The 17,887-nt window shown below is 41.7% G+C and overlaps 1 protein-coding gene across 1 annotated transcript in view; it reads right to left on the reverse strand.

The window, feature by feature from the left end:
* LOC110856549 (neuroligin-4, X-linked) overlaps positions 1–17,887 on the reverse strand; it is a 90,232-nt gene that overhangs the window by 7,958 nt on the left and 64,387 nt on the right. The window contains exons 8-14 of the mRNA XM_022105034.2: positions 12,711–12,925; positions 5,493–5,559; positions 5,321–5,371; positions 3,022–3,126; positions 1,923–1,946; positions 1,104–1,303; positions 315–469 (exon numbers count right to left, since the gene is read on the reverse strand). Coding sequence (XP_021960726.1) covers positions 315–469; positions 1,104–1,303; positions 1,923–1,946; positions 3,022–3,126; positions 5,321–5,371; positions 5,493–5,559; positions 12,711–12,925 — 817 coding nt within the window. The remainder of the gene's footprint in view (positions 1–314; positions 470–1,103; positions 1,304–1,922; positions 1,947–3,021; positions 3,127–5,320; positions 5,372–5,492; positions 5,560–12,710; positions 12,926–17,887) is intronic.

Here is a 17,887-nt window from a genome sequence, read left to right on the forward strand (position 1 = left end):
TAACATTTCGCCCCATTTTCAATTTTGAACACTTTTGGACATTTTAGACGTCCAAAATTCTGTGTCCAACACTGGTTAAAACCGGTTTTGGATAGTGGTTAAAATCGCACAGTGAAACCCTGAATTCCATGTAGCTCATGGAGTATCTATGTCTTACATACGGGAATTACGTAGTCTATGTCGACTAGTCAAAGTTACGCTAGCTTTTAAACTCAAACCGGGTAGGAAAGGGCATAAATAAGTTGAGGTCCCTCCCTATGCATTCGCTTCAAAGTGATTTCATGATGACGACCATGATAACAGAGTCAGCTTACCGATTGTTAAATACTTTTTGTACAACGGATCGTACTGCGGCCATTCCACGATTCGGGACTTTGAAGACTTCTCGTTACTATTTCCGGTACGACCGCTGCCACTTCCACCGTTCGGGAGAAGACTTTCACCCTCAAGTTTGTCGTCATTCGGGTTTCTGCAATTTCATTGAGCAAATCGAATTGTTTAAAATAAAACACACATTAATCTGGATAAAATCCAATTGCAGTAAACACATTATTCAGTGGCCGCGGAAGCGTCGGGACAATGTCCCCATCATCTGTCCACGTTATGCAAACCCCTCCCTCCCTCCCCCATCCTACAATGTTAACGTCCCCACAGCGTCCGCGGCCACTGAACACATCGCTGTGATAATCCATTCCGTAAACACGTCACTACAAAATCCCGGCTTTACATTCACACATAACACAGCTTTCCAAGCCAACTTTTATAATTCTTATCAGCACCAGCACGCAATTAACTGCGGAATTACACATAGAAACATATCCTCTCTGAGAAGAAGTTAATTTCCAAGGATTACCATCATTCGCAAAGATTACCATATGAAATCTCTAGCAAAAGTGGATCCAGCTTATTTCGCAGAGAGGAAGGAACGAAATACGTGACACGGTTTCTCAAGTGGTAAATACCTACATAATACTTTTCGTTATGACATGAGAGAATATGCGTATCACATTATGCTGAGTGGGTCGTAGGTGGCATTAAAAATCAGCACTTTAGCGATTTTAATAACATCTGAGTGTGTGTAGATATATATTATTTTTGCTTACCCAGAGCGAATGAAATTGGCCCAGTAGCCGATAACAGTTTGCGACAGCTGCACTTCATTGCGAGAATAGTTTCCAGTAAAAAACCCCAATTTTGGAAATTCATCTTCAGACTCAGCCCCACCACCACTTCCTCCTTTCCCATGCTGCCCAAACTCATTTCCGGAAAAATACAAAGGCACTCCAAAAATGTACAGGAGATCCTATTTACAAACACATGGTCATATATGTGACCCATAAAGTATGTGCGTGAAGCGTAGCTTGATAAGCAGAGGGCGGATATGTAGTTAAGGAAAAATGGGTGAAATATGTATTTAATTTTTAGGAAAAAGAACGCAAAGATATTTACGAAAATACGCCAAAATATTTACAAAATATGTACAAAAAACAAATAAAAATGTATGCGTTTAATATTTATTAGGAAACAACGCCAAAATATTTTCGAAGTACGTATGTACAAAAAAAACTATAAAAATATAAAATTTTCGTAAAATTTGTATCTCTGTATTTGTTGTGTTCGAATTTTTTTTATTAAAAATCGTATAGTTGAAATATTTACAAAATATTCGCATTTTTAAAAATACCCAAAATGTTGAAGTATTTTCAAATAATAGCGGAAATATTTACAAATAATATGTCTGAAAACCTAGAAATATTTAACAAAATGTGGAAATTTTTTGATTTTTTTCTGCTCTATGCGAGTTATTTAACACACCCACAAAGTCTGACCATCGGCCGTGATCAAATGAAAAAGCCGAAAATAAATAAATAACCGCCCTCTGCTCAAGATAAAAAAGTATGAAACGCTTTCTCCTCTCTTACCTCCCCTTGTACACATCCGAGCCGCTGCAAACACAAAAATTAATTATAGTTACGGGCCCTCAAAGTCTTGGCAAACAGGGCTTTTTTTCTTTTTTCTCTAGGTCGCAAAATATATAAAAGGAAATGAGCCACCCAGCCATAAAATATTGCCACAAACAATCATCCATCTTGACTCTGGAATAAAATTGTAATTCTGATCCCTAATCGCACCATTTGCCTGGAGAAAGTTGGACTCGTCATAAATAACGAAATTAATTTGGAACTTGAGGGAGGACGGTGGAAATCTAAAATCTTGCACGGATAAGATTTCTGCTTCTTCTTCCCTGAATTTCAAAGTAGGTAAGTTTTTAACACATTTGAGTATAGTAAAGCCTAATTGATTGCAGTAATTAATCACAGGTTGCCTAATTCTATAAATCAAAGAGAGAAATTACTGCGCTTCTCAAAGCAGCCGTGCTGCTGACTGGTTATCGGAACCGGATCAAAAATTCTTCAAATAAAAGCTCAACTTTGAGACGGTAAATTTCCGTGAAAGCCGACAGACATTTCCTGTTACGAAAAGGAGAAAGTGAGAGAGAGAGAGCTGGAGAAAATTCAATTTAGTTTGGTTTGCTGGCTCCCGTCTATAGCTATGCCTACCTACGTCTGCAATATCAATCCAGTGGTGCAGGAGTGAAAGTGGAAGAAAATTTGGGGCAAGTTGTAACAGCATGTACACACATTCGAATACATATTGTACATACATAGCTATTTATAAAAGGCATACACTCTTAGAAATCCAGTATTGAAATGATACCACGTGGTAGTCATATTGTATGACGCTACCAACATAGTATTGATAAATAATACTGTTGTAGTAATAGCTCGGTATTAAAGTTTTACCAAAGTGGTAGCGAATTTTTAGGGACCAGTATTTTTTAAATTTTAATACCGAGAAATTACTTTGTACCAAATTTCGTTACCAAATTGCGCTGTACCAAATTTCTAACAGTGTACCAATTTATGGACATATGCAAAATAGCCTTTCGTAGTTATAAGTATGTAAACATGTAGCATTTTACAAAAACTACTTACACTGCAAGAAACGTAAAATGCTTACCTGTTGGTAATCCGAGATTTTGGACTGGTACTCAAACACGTAAAAGTACGACTTGGAATTCGACTGTGAGTGTAAATCTCCCAGTTTGACCAGGGGAGCGACAATCTAAAAAAGAACGAGATACATAAAACCGTAAGTAAGGTGTGACAGCCCATTAGCTCGCTACAAACACATACGACACTTTTTTTCACTTGGGGTGAAATATTATGAAACGCAGATTAATATAAGACCCAATTTCCCTCCTATCTAAATTATGCATACACCTTTCTGCCTCACATATTTGCATGCAAATCCAAGTGGAACAGACATCTTAAGTGTGAGCCTTGTTGTTATGAATGTTTTAATGTCATGTCCCTCCCAAAATCGACCCTTATTAAAATCACGGCGATATTACTTAAGCACCAAAGTGAAAGCAGTTTTGCACATATTTTTATACGCACTGCGTACTTATTTATCGCCCAACTTTCTTTGCGTTTTTCTTTCACCAACAAATTGGCCAACACGACCCACCCCTCAAATTGAGCCCGCTTTTTACACTCTCCTACATTTCTTGCTGAACAAGCATAGCATAAAATTTCTAAAGACTAATGTCAATGCTGGGTCGTGGGTCTGTACGCGTCCTCCGCCGTACCACGCTGTGCCACGACCGGTTTGGTAAGTTCGGGTCATTCGGGAATATACATAAATGTCACTGGGGCCAAGATTTATTGCCACCTGAGGAAAGGATACATTCATAGATACACCCATTCATTTCATATTGTTTCGCTCCCTCGTACATATGCTTGTCATTCATCTCGCGACCAATGAGGCCTGCCCACAGCTGGGCCAAAGTGCTCACATGCAATTACAAAATTTCAGAACAGATTTCGACTCAGGAAGTCAGGAAACAGGGGCCGCGGAAGGGGTGTGGGGACATTAACATTGTAGGATGGGGGAGGGAGGGGTTTATATAAGATGGGGAGATGTTAGGGACATCGAACAACCGTGGGGACATTGTCCCCCGCTTCCGCGGGCACTGTCAGGAAATCATAAATTCTACATGTATTTACCACACACTGCAAAATACGAAATAAAATGTGGGTCGCTTATACAGCTAATTTCTTTAGTTTTCAGTAGCACAAAATGTAGACATACGGGCTAAAAACGACCCTACACGCATATGTATCGCTGCACTTCAAAACTAGGTGAAAGTGACGGGAAATCGTGATGTCAAGCCGGCCTGCTCACCCACAAATTATACTCCAGCCGCAGGACGATGATGATGATGACGGCGTATCGTATTATGCAGATTATCGTATATCTCGCATCATCATCATCATCATGAGCCCCATCCCACCAGTTGTGCATGGTGGTTTGGTTTGGTGGCATCATTCCGGCCCAAGTAAATATGTATGGTGAAAGCATAAACATACTTTTACCATATTTATGTATTCTAGTAGGGTTGAAAATATTCAAACACTTTGGGGGAATATAATGCAAATGAAGATGATGTGTGAGAGCAAGCGCCGTATGTTTGTGACAGGGGGAAGCATATTATTTTGCACAGATACGTAGGGACACAGAAGAACAGGACAACGAACGACCAGATTTATATTACTACAACTAATGCTTAATCAATGGGGAGATAATTGCTTGTGAACCCACTGCTTTCACCTTCACTTTCACCACACCATAAAACGTAATGTGCATAACGAATAGAGTTGTTTTGAGGAGAGCGGCTGGTTATGATTACCTCCTGCGGCGGCCCTACTGCCTTCCTCAAATGGCTCATGATCTCGTGAATTATTGTCCTTGGCACTAACCGAGAATTAGTTGGGCTAACTAGCGCACACAAAATCTGTGTCATACGCTATTTATTCTGCACGCAAACATATGTACCCCGTAATAATAAGCACTAATAATAGAGATCTCCCAGCGTATCCCCACAGATTTTGAGGAAACTAGTATCAATCGATCGCAAATTTAGTTAGTATGAAATTTGCAAAAGATACGATCTCCCAATGGCCACGTTTGGCTGAGATATTTGCATCCGAAGAGGAGAAAACGCGCCTTAAAGCTGACAAATCTTACACTTTCTCTTTTTCGGATGCAAATATCTCCGCCAAACTTGCCAATTGAGAGATCGTGTCTTTTGCAAATTTCATACCAATTAAACTTGTGATAGATTGACACTAATTTGCTCAAAATCTGTCGACATACGTTACGAGACCTCCATTGTAAGTAGTCCTACTCACCCCTATACTTCAATAAAATTAAAATAAAACTAACTTTCCCCATGATAATACATAAAATTTCTTACTTGCGCGTCCGCCAAGGCGTCCAACGTTTCATCCCTGACGCTAATCGGATGCTGTAAGCGGTACAAAAGAGACAACACAATATTTAGCGTAATGGATTCCCCTCATTTGTTTCAATCCAGGCAGCAGCACGTCTGGCGTATAATGTCAAATCGATTCTGTGTGTGTACTTACTTGAATGGGTCGCTCCCAGTCCGTGTACTCGTGGAGACACGCCGCCATTATTTCGTTGCGGTGAATACTGACGGAAAATAAAATTGATGAGGTCATTTTTAACCCATTAATTTTGCCAACCATCCAGAAAGGAGAATACATCAGTCAGTCAGAGACCATTGACTACGCCACTTCCAGTCCGACCTGAACGGAGCTGGAAAAACTCGACGGTCGGTGGAGAGGAAGGAAGAGGAGCTTGTTTCTCCCTCGAGAAGACGCTGTCGAATCTGCACTCGCTCGTGCTCCTTGATTTGATGGTGATTGAGAGTACGGCATTTCCTAACCAATTTATTTTCTTTTTCAGCCCTTCTCGCCCCCGCTCTGGTTCTGATTCATTCATTTTACAGCGGATGTGCCCTACTCGATTTTCTTCAACAGCCAGCAATCGCGATCAAGAGTGTGAAGTAAGTAACCAAATGTACACAATTTTTGGGAGATTGACATTTAAGTATAAAGGGGTACACTCTAAGAAACCTGGTGATAACTATCACCGCGCGGTGGTCATATGTGACTCTACCGGAATGGTGACAGCTGCAACCACCGAACGGTGACAACTGCACCACCGCATGGTGATTGATCATCACTAAGCTGGTGATGGGCATCCACCCTCCGGTGGTCTTCTGCCACCTGCCGGTAGAGTCACATATGACCACCGCGCTGGTGATAAAATTTCTTAGAGTGTAGATATTTAAGAGGTGGTTTTTATACACTCTTAGAAAACTGGGGTAAATCATTACCGACATATGTACATATGTAATTGACTCTACTGGCACTGGTAATAAGGGGCATTACAGTTTAGTAGTGTTGTGGCAATGGAAAATTTACCAAGCAGAAATTAAGCACTACCAATCCGGTAGGAAGTTATTACCAAATCAATACCAGTACGGAGTATATATCTGATTCTATCAGATTTTTAACAGAGTGAAAGTATGTGATACGTAGCATAGTAGAAGATACATTCATATTTTCTTTGGCCATTTTAACAGTATCTGTGTTGGGATTCGTACAGTTTTAAACTTTAGTTCAAGTTTTATCCAAAATAACCTTCAATAATCATTATGCTATGCTTATTTATTTATGTAATTTTGTGCACTGATTAAAACCTCCTGAAGCCAAAAGCAACACCCATGGCACCTTCAGCGATCGACAAAGCAGTGCACGACCGCAGCAGCATCAGCGACACCCTCGATTTCCTTGAAGTTGAAGTCACCAACCATGCAACCACACCCCTTGATGAAGCCGGAATCAATCATCTCCTTGCAATGGCAAAAACCAGTCAATTAGAAGTGATGGATATTCATAAAAAGATTCAAGCAACAGCTCCTGCCGATATGACTCCCCACGTTACGGAATACCAACGTCTTCTTCGCAAGGCGTGTCGTATCGTCACAACGATGACCGGTTTCAAGCTGAAGATTCCTGGCACCCCCACCGTCTCGACATCCACAACCAACAGCGAAATCCGACTTCCTATACTGGAGCTACCCACGTTCGACGGTAATCTCCACGAATGGGTGTCATTCCGTGACATGTTTGTAACTGCAGTCCACGACAACACCAAGTTAAGTAAATCCCAAAAATTCACTTACCTCAAAAGCCAATTAAAGGGTGAAGCAGCCCGACAACTCCAAAGTATGATAATCACTGACGCCAATTACGACATCGCATGGAGCCAGCTATCCGACCGCTACCAGAATGACCGTGAGCTCCTTTTTGCAATCATGCGAAAGTTTACAAATCAACCAATTGTTCAGTCCCAATCAGCAACAGCAATTCGTCAACTTGTGGACGTATCAAGAGAATGCATCCGATCCCTTCAAGTCCTCAAACTACCTACAGACCAATGGGATGCTATTCTACTCTTCCTAATGATGATGAAGATGGATTCCTCCTCCAAAGAATTGTGGGAACAGAGCCTGAACGATAGCGCTATCCCAACCCTCAAGTCCTTCTTCGATTTCCTAGAGCAGCGTGCCCGCGCCCTCGCCGCCAGCGGAACCAGCACGACCCCAAAGAATGCAAGCAAATCCAACAACAATTATCATGGCGACAAGAGCCGAACCCCTCGAAGTCTTGTCCATGTCACCGCGACGAAGTCGTCCAATTCCTGCAAATGTTGCGACGAGCCGTCTCATCCCATCTACCGCTGTGAGAAGTTTATCCAATTTCCCGTCCAGCAGCGTTGTGAAGTCACCCGTAAGCACAACTTTTGCTATAATTGTCTAACTGAGGGACATCAGGTCTCAAAGTGTACGAGCAACAAGGGTTGTCGTACGTGCGGTGGAAGACATCATACCATGCTACACCGACCCACGCCATCGGATCACTCAACCGGCACCAGGCCAAGAGATGACCCCAATGGTGGTGCTATTGTGCACCTCACGTCTACTTCAACATCCCAAGGCTACAACAATAAATCAAATGTTGAAACACCCCCTCAATCAAGTCGTTCTTTCTCTTTGGGCAAGGAGTACGACACTCTCCTCGCCACAGCACTGGTGCAAGTCCTTCAAGCACGCAAGCACGGTCACTACCATACAGTAAGAATTCTCGCTGATAACGCCTGCAACACCAACTTCGCGACAGAATCCTGCGCCCGTCGTATCGGCCTACCACGTCGACGATATCTCACGTCAGCAACTGGACTCGGTGGAGCAGCAGTAGCTACGTCATCAGGATTCACTTGGTTCACAATAACTCCCCATTTCGACACATCCGTTACCTTTACTGTCTCAAGGTGCCTCCTTACAAACAAGATCACTGGTAAACTTCCAACTTCCAAATTTGACCACACCAGGTGGCCTCATCTGCAGGGTATCAATCTCTCAGACCCTTCGTACCACGAACCTGAAGAAGTTGATATGCTCCTGGGCGCAGAATTTTTCTTCGCCATCCTAGAAGGTGGAAAGAGGTCCGGTCCTCCCAACAGTCCCGTGGCTCTTGAAACCAGTTTCGGTTGGCTGATTGGTGGTGGATCTAGCGATTCTCCTCTAATCCAGCCCACGGTGCATACCACTCTCACGCCAAAGGAAACTACAACACCAAACTCGACACACTTCTCATCGACCAGTGATCAAGAAGATGAACACCTTGACAGCCTCCTTCGCAAGTTTTGGGAAATGGAGAATGAACCACCCACACGACTACTTTCCCCTGAAGAATCGGCCGCAGAAACACACTTCACTTCCACATACACCCGTGATGATGAAGGAAGATTCATGGTGAGAATCCCCTTCAAGACCCCACGACCAAAGCTGGGTCATTCCCTCAAGATTGCTGAGAAGCGTCTCATGTACCTCGAGCGACGACTTCAAGCAAACCCTACCTATCGCCAAGAGTATCACTCCTTCATGAAGGAATACGAGCAGCTCGGACACATGACAGAAGTTACCAATTTGGACTCCGGATCGGGTAACAAATGCTATTTGCCCCATCACTTTGTGCTGAAACCCTCAAGCACAACAACAAAGTTCAGGGTCGTCTTTGATGCATCTGCCAAGACATCCAACAACATTTCTCTCAACGACACAATGTTAGTTGGCCCAACTATTCAAGATCCCCTCATTGACTTACTAATCAGATTCAGGCTACACCGAATAGCATTTACGGCAGACATCGCCAAGATGTACCGTCAGATTCTTGTCCACCCGGAAGATGCTGAGATGCAGCGAATCTTGTGGAGAGAAGACTCTTCAGGCCCTATACGCCACTACAAACTCAACACTGTTACCTATGGGACAGCATCGGCATCATTCCTTGCCACCAGAGCAGTCAAGGAGGTCTCAACCGTAGAAAAGAAGAACTACCCCCAAGCAGCAGAAGCCGCCGCGCGCGACCTATACATGGATGACCTGATGTCCGGTGAGCCAACTATCAAACAAGCCCTCAACACCCAAACTCAGATTATTGCCCTTGCCAAGTCTGCATGTCTCAGCCTACGCAAATGGAGTTCCAACTCGCAAGCTGTGTTGGACTCGCTGCCCCCAGAAATGAGAGAGACCCAATCTCTCGACCTCTTCGATTTGGATTCAAGCGTGAAAACCCTCGGGATAAGTTGGAATCCAAAATCTGATCATTTCTTCTTCAGATTTAACCCGCAACCAAATGGTAATAAGCCTCTCAACAAACGCACCGTCCTGTCCGAAATAGCTCGCCTCTTCGACCCGATCGGTTGGCTAGCCCCCATCATGATAAACGCCAAGATTTTGATGCAATCATTGTGGAAATTGCATCAAGGGTGGGACGATGAACTTCCCCAAGACGTTCAACAACAATGGATGGAGTTCAAAGTGGACCTACAACAACTTTGCAAACTAAAAATCAAGCGTTGTTTCTTCAAAGATTCAAGCATAACCTGCCCAAGTCTCAATATCCCCTATCCGCTCACAACCCTCAAGATTTGCCTTGCTGGATTCTGCGACGCGTCTGAGAAAGCATTCGCCGCTGTCGTATACTTATGCGCCTACCAAGGGTCATGCTCATCAATTTCTCTCATCACATCCAAAACCCGTGTAGCCCCAACCAAAGTCGTCTCTCTTCCTCGCCTCGAATTGTGTGGAGCAGTTCTATTAGCCGAACTCATTCCCAAAGTAAAAACAGCTCTCAAGATCCCAATTCACTCCGTCAGCGCCTGGACGGACTCCACAGTCACACTCGCTTGGATCAAGTCCAATCCCTCCCGATGGAAGACCTTCGTGGCCAACAGGGTCACAAGGATTCAAGACAAGGTTCCCCTCGAGTCATGGAGTCACGTTCGCGGAGACGACAACCCAGCCGACTGCCCATCTCGTGGAATCAAATGTGACGAACTTATTCATCATCCCCTCTGGTGGAATGGTCCATCATGGCTCAAATGTGGGATACCAAATCCAACCACGGTCCAAGTCCTCGAATCTGAAGACGTGTCCAAGGAAGAACGCCAAGTAACTTGTCACATCACGTTATCCGATACCGATCAAGCATTGTTATGTGGGACCTCATCACTCCGAAAATTGCAACGAGTCACCGCATTCGTACTTCGTTTCGTAAGGAATTGCAGAAATCCCAATCTCCACCCGCAAAAGACCAAGTCTCATCACCCGTTGACCCCAGGTGAACTACATCAAGCTTTGAATCACTGGGTCAAAGTCGTTCAGCACCAAGCTTTTTATGAAGATCTTCAACAACTGAAGAAAGGACAACCACTCCACAGCAAGAGCAAAATTCTCTCCCTTTCCCCATTTCTGGACGAAACTGGTGTTATCCGTGTTGGAGGTCGTCTCAAATCCTCATCACTTTCTCCAGACCAGAAAAATCCAATTCTCCTTCCGTATCATGGCCAGTTAACCCACCTCATCATCCAAGACGCCCATATCCGACACTTTCACGCCGGACCTCAACTAATGATGGCAGTGATCCAACGCCAGTTTTGGATCATCCGAGCCAGGGACGCTATTCGGTACTTTACACGAAAGTGCGTGAATTGTATTCGACAACGAGCCAGCACCATGCAGCAAGTGATGGCTGACCTACCAGCATTTCGCGTCAATCAATCCCGACCCTTTCTCAAATGTGGTGTGGACTACGCTGGACCCTTCATGCTCAAGCCCCTACTCAAAGGAAGCAAGATCACAATCAAAGCGTATTTAGCAGTATTTGTATGCTGTGTAACTCGTGCCCTCCACCTAGAAGTCGTGAGTGACTTAACTACTGAGGCATTTCTCGCCGCCCTGAAGAGATTCATTGCCCGCAGAGGTCGACCCACCGATGTCTACAGTGACTGCGGTACCAATTTCGTTGGAGCCATGAACGAGATGAAGGATGTCATGAGACTTCTCCTTTCAAAATCCCATAATGACAAGATTGCAAATTACATGTCAACTGATGGAATAACCTGGCATCTAAATAGTCCTGCCTCTCCCCATTTTGGAGGACTCTGGGAAGCAGGAGTGAAATCTATCAAGTACCACCTCCGCCGAGTGATTGGCTTGCAACGCCTCAACTTCGAAGAGATGACGACAGCAATATGCCAAATAGAAGCAATCCTTAACTCAAGACCCCTCACAGCAGAATCCACTGATCCCCAGGATTTAGCTGCCTTAACGCCAGGCCACTTCTTAATCGGTGCCCCCTTGACTGCAATCCCTGAACCGTCACTCGACCACATCAAGCAAAATCAATTATCCCATTGGCAACTGCTGCAGCAACTGATGCAGTCATTCTGGAAACGCTGGTCTGCAGAATATCTCACGCGCCTACAACAACGCCCAAAGTGGATGGCTGGAAACAAGAAGATATCAGTTGGTGAACTGGTACTTATCAAAGATGAGAACCTCCCCCCATTGAAGTGGAAGCTCGGACGCGTTCTCGCCCTTCATCCTGGACCCGATTCAATCGTTCGAGTCGTCACCCTCAAGACATCCAACGGTGAAATCAAACGCCCCATCGTGAAAATTTGCCCACTTTCCGTACCTTCATCCGACCCCAATCAAGACGACGATTTAGTGCTTACTTTGTAATTATTTTTGAAATAGTTATTTCAACCCGGCCGGAATGTTGGGATTCGTACAGTTTTAAACTTTAGTTCAAGTTTTATCCAAAATAACCTTCAATAATCATTATGCTATGCTTATTTATTTATGTAATTTTGTGCACTGACTTGAGTTCATTCCTTATCGTATTTTACATTTAAGTTACCCATGTAACTTCATTTGAGTAATTGTGTACGAGTTCATTTCCTTTAATCTCTATTGTGACTAATAAGTTGAACCCGAGTTCTAAGTATTCTTATTTTACCTTGACAGTAACTTTCCAGAAGGTCTAATTTTACATACTTAATTGCTCATTTACTTACCATAGGTTATAAATACAAGTTACATATTTTTCCTCGTTGTCATTCTGGTTACACAATTTGTCCAAGTCAGTCAGGTCACGTCAGTCTATTTTCCTAATCTCAATTTGCCTCAATTTGTATGAATTTAATAACTTGTATAAACTGACTACAATCAAGTACTTCACATTGCCATCTTATTTCTCACCGATCCATACACATATTTGCACACATTTCAATACCCATAATCAGGGAACACTCATTTTTATCACTCACACAAACCCCCTGCTCGTTGGGAGCCGTCATCCCCAACAATCTGACTGACTGACGTATTATCACACCCATTTTTAAAAATTTAATTCCGTCCATACCTGTAATACTTCTCTACAAACGTTCTCAGAATATCTCTCCTCTTCTCGTTCTCCAAGCCGTAGACGGCATCATGGTCACTTAGCACGGGCAGCATTTCTGCCTTGGTCACACCGAATAAGACGGGATAATGAGACAACCTGTCGCGAAGGACGTTTTCTCGAATCCCTTCCTCAATTATAACACCGTCATCACTTGGACCGAAGTAGCTCCAGAGCTGAAAAAATCGATTCAAAAATGTTAATCAGACATCCATGGATTACATTTTTAAAATCATTTTCTGCACAAATCTGGACCAATTTTCTGCAAAAAACCGCGATTTTCACAGAAAACCTTGCACCATTATGCAAATACGGTTCTGCAGATTAAACACGTACAAATTTTCTGCAGGAGCATGCAAAAAAATATTCAGAATGCAATATGCGAAATTTTGTCAATTTTGCAGAATTCACAGTGATTTCTACTCAGGATGCAAACGTACATATGTCTTTGGTCTAATTAGAGATACTCTGCTTTTTAATTATTTTATGAAAAGACAGAGATGGAAGATTTCCTAGGAATTTTAGCAATCCAAAATTCCACCAGTGACACTCTCTGAGTTGTGGGATACAGGAGCAGCAAGTATTTAGCAGGCAGGCAAAACAAAACAGAGGAGAAAGTGGTCGTAGTGTAGCGAAGTCTGGTTAGCAGACAGGCGAGACAGAGTGAAAGTCTTCTTAAGCCCAACTTTATCTCGTGCGAGTTCAGCTGAGTTGAGAGATCCACCAAATTCCAGCCTAGAATTCAACCAGAAGAGAGAGAGAGAGAGAGAAGCTTTGTCCATAATTATTTACGCTAAAGGTGACAGAAACGAGCCATTATTTTCCAGTGGAATTTTACAATGGGAAAATGTTTGAGAACTTTCTCAGTTTTTCACACAGCTTTCCAAACTCCAAAACTAAATACTTCTTCAAGAAGAAGAGGAAGAGACCAAGCAAGACGGAAACATATAGATACAAAATACGAACCTTGACTTGAACCTAACCATTTAAATCCTCGACCAGATACTTACTTAGCAGAGGGCGGATATTTATTTATACTCAATTTTTGCATTTTATGACGACCGACGGTCAATTTTTGTGAGTGTTACCCAACTCGGATAGAGCACAAAAATTTCAATATATTTCCACATATTGTCACATATGTATTTCTAGGTTTTCAGAAATATAAATTTATGAATATTTCCGCTATTCTTTAAAAAAATACATTAATATTTTGGATACTTTTTTCAAAAATATACATGTATGGGTTGTTTGGTTAGGTTAGGTATTTCAACGATACGGAATTTTTATGCTCAAAGAAAGTAATTCGACCACAAAAAATACAGAGCGCTACATATATTCATAAATATAAATTTTGTGAAAATTTTATGTTTTTACGTTTTTTTCGTACATACATATTTCATAATATTTTCAGAAATATTTCCGCGATTTGTTCTTAAATTCATATCCGCCCTCTGATCCTTACATGCAACATAACATCCAACGCATACATATACAATGTGAGAAACTAAGTATGTAAAGAGAAAGTTACACTTCTCTTCTAGCCAGCTGCATTGCGAGTGAAAGCCGTGTTTATATGGGTGGGTAAAAAGGTACAAGGAAATTCCTATCTGACTAAATACAAGACTTGGTAAGACAAAAGTAAACCTTTTCAGATTAATAGGAATCCTTCCTTTGTCTCTCTTATTTGCAAATCTGAATATTTTAAATGTCCTGGGAGAGAGGGTGGCAAAGTGACAGCGGAATAGCATCCACTACTTGCTTGTACATCTCCAAAGAAAGAATAGATGAGCATCGTAGATCACTTTGTGCAATAAATTCCAGTCAGAATAAATGTTTTTATAGGACCGATTTCTGAAAGAGAGGTGGATCCTCAAGATTTCAAAAGGTGAAACACTTCTCGAGTGGGTGGATTCCAATTGGGTCAAGCAGAAGGGCAAATAATGAAATGGTTTCTGTTACCACATTCTACCCGCCCTTTGTGCTATGCTATTTACGAGTGGGGAGAAAGTTGTGTAATACTGTTTTCCTTTGTTTTTATTTATAAAGTGCATTGCATCACTGCTATACACCACCCACCACCGCAGAAAATAACTGTTTAGATAATTCATAAAGTTTTGGTTTAATTATTACTGCAAATGCAACGTAGAGTGGTTCTTAACGTCTTGTATATTTCAAAGAACAAGGTACAAATACAACTCTTTAGCATGCCCTACTTTCACTGAAGGCAGTGTTTCGGGTGAAAGTAACCTCGTGCAAGAAATGGTGGGAAGAAAGTGGATTTTTTGGGGGTAGTTTTACCCGCAAGAAATGCAAGGCGCTAGAAACTTCATACGGCGCAAAACGCATATTTGTCGCAATTTCTTGCATCTCGAATTTCTTGTTTTGCAGTGCAAGAAATGAAACAGTGGTAAAACTGTAATTTGAAAACCCTGCAAGATTTGTGTTGTATACCACCTGCAAAAAATAAACCGCAAGAAAGTTGGCGCATATTTCTTGCACTTTCACCCCGCATTTTTTGCGTTTCTTGCTTTGCAGTGCAAGAAATGTATTTAGCAAACCGATAGGAACGAAACACTGCCTGCATCGTGAAACTTGTAGCATAATACAACTCGGCCATGATTGTTGTGCAATAATAATACGGGATTGCCATTGTACTTTCAAACTCCAGCCAAGCCCTGGCACCGTCTAGATCCTCACTTTATTTCACATTTCCTAAATCTGCATTACGTCGTTTCAGAGAGAACAAGTCAGAAAAGAGACAAAAAGCGTGTGATTAATCACGTTGATTGCTCTTCACAAAATTGAAACGGCTCTCTCTCCGCTGCCTCTTCACCGCTCCGTTGCCGGTTGCCTTTCATTAAGAGGATTTTCAAAATTGGAGCAATTGGGGGATTCCGTCCGCTCAGAATATCGGGATTTTCTTTACTAATCCACAAAACGATAATGTTCAAAGGAGGAGGAGTGATTAGTGTTGAAAGCTGCTGTTTATTTCGATGGGATGAGATCGCTCTATTTGTCTGTGTTTGTGCAATACAGTTGATGGGAAAGTATTAGCATTTACAAGGTTCGCTGCTACTAAATTTAACAAACAGTGGAAAACCAGGTGGAGAGGAGGACATGGACATTGCTAATTTATTGGGGATAAGATTCGGACCGAGATGTGTGTGAAAATTAAGGCATTCAAGACCGGTTTAAAATTTGAAACAAGGTTTTCGAATTTTTACTAAAATGTTTTAGAGCCACTAAATATTTACAATTTTTATTTTTCATGTTAGAATTAGTTGTTCTTAAATAGTTTTTTTTTAATTAATGGCTAAAGTTTGTTGTACATTAAATTTTACCAGACCATATTTACAAAAGTTTGAAAATGTTTTGTAAAACCGGTTTCAAAAACAAGTTTAGGAGAAATTCAAAAACCGGTTTTCTGAAAATTTCAAAAACCCGAAAAATCGAACCCCGTTTTTTTAAAAATCTTCCGATTTTGGATGCCCACGTGCGAATGCGTTTTCAGCCCTCCACTTTCACTTCCTGCATGTATTTCCTCTTGAAATTCACTCCACTCGAATAATTCCATTCGACCAGAGTTGCTTGCTCTCTCGTACTCTTGTTGTACATAAAGTGGAAAAGAAGGGACAACAAAGTGACTCGAGTTACAAGTGCAATTCAATTTGGTGTACTATTTTTATTGTAACGGAATACCATTAAGAAGTGTAAACTTAAATAAACTTCTTTGAAATGGAGATAAATATTGTGAAGGCATCGGATAAGAGATGCACTGCTTCGATTACCCACTCACTCACTACGGCCACTCACTGTTGACACTGCGAGGGGATCAGGCTGCAGGATTTCTCATCCATCTTTTATTCATGGGTGGGCTTTGATGTCGAATTTCCTCGAGTAAAAACAATTTGACACGATTTGTTGATCTTTTATAGAATTAATTTCTAAATTATTGTCTGGAAATTTAGGCCAGACAGAGGAGACGACGACGAGAGGGGGTTTAGTTCAAAATTAGTTTCATGATTGGGAAATGGTACAAGCTTCTCAAAAATATTTATAAGTGGCGTCTGTCGCTTGTTGTGATTGTTTTGTCCGTCCGTGCTTATGTCTGTCTCTCTATATGTATTGATGTCTGGATATATCAAGAATGCCTCAACGATCAAACGCATTTTTCGCCATTGTGCTTCTAATTTTTAGTTTTCGGTCGACTCCTAAAACGGGGTCCTTGTCTTGCGGTCAAGGTGACCTCTGAGTCCCCCAGGTTGGTGCCAACGAGGTCAAAGGTCATAAATCACGTAACTTTTATGTAGTTTTATTTTAGATTTGACTGTATGACGCTATTTTCTTATCTTCGTTTAACACGGTTTATTAGAAAATATCTCCGTAAAAAAAGTTAATTAGCCCTTCCTACGTAAACGATCAAGCTTATTATATCACATACTTAAGCCAATTAGCACAAGTACTTACAACGAGAAAAAAGAAACTATCTAAAAATAATGCAGTGTATCCAAGTAAGTAAAAAGACCATTAAGAATTTCTTTGCAAACGTATCTAACACCCACTTTACGGCAAAATTTAATGCATGCATAATTTTCGCGAATACTCCACACTCCTTTCACCCAAACGACGGCGTATATGCGGATTAGAAGCAGCATGTAGCGTCAGTTTTCTCTTTTATAAAGTACTCTGCACGTAGTTACGAAACAAGCTTTAAAGTCAAAATTCGAGTCATTTTTATTCCAGCCATTCTTCGCCCAGGATTTATTTGGGCATTAGTACATGAAATGGTTTTCCCGTGTTTTCTCATCCACATCCAACCATTCGCCAGTAGTAAAACAAGGAAATTCACAATAGCCTTCCCTCCCTGAGAAGAAAAAGAGTGCTTCAAATTCCACATTTATTTTATGGTGAATCTGGAATTTGTTTCTCTTATCGTCTCCTGCTTTCTCCCGTTCTATTCAACAAACTTTCACCCGTGGTCAGCAGAATTTACAAATAAATATGTTTACATCATGTAATGTAACGAAACGTTAAAATCTGGAATAACCACATCACACGCCGTTTGCCATATTTAACCACAAACTCCCAATCCATCCACCAATTAAATAGGACTAAAACGAGGCAAAATATCTATG

The sequence above is a fragment of the Folsomia candida genome, unplaced genomic scaffold (assembly GCF_002217175.1).
Source record: "Folsomia candida strain VU population unplaced genomic scaffold, ASM221717v1 Fcan01_Sc016, whole genome shotgun sequence".
Lineage (NCBI taxonomy): Eukaryota > Metazoa > Arthropoda > Collembola > Entomobryomorpha > Isotomidae > Folsomia > Folsomia candida.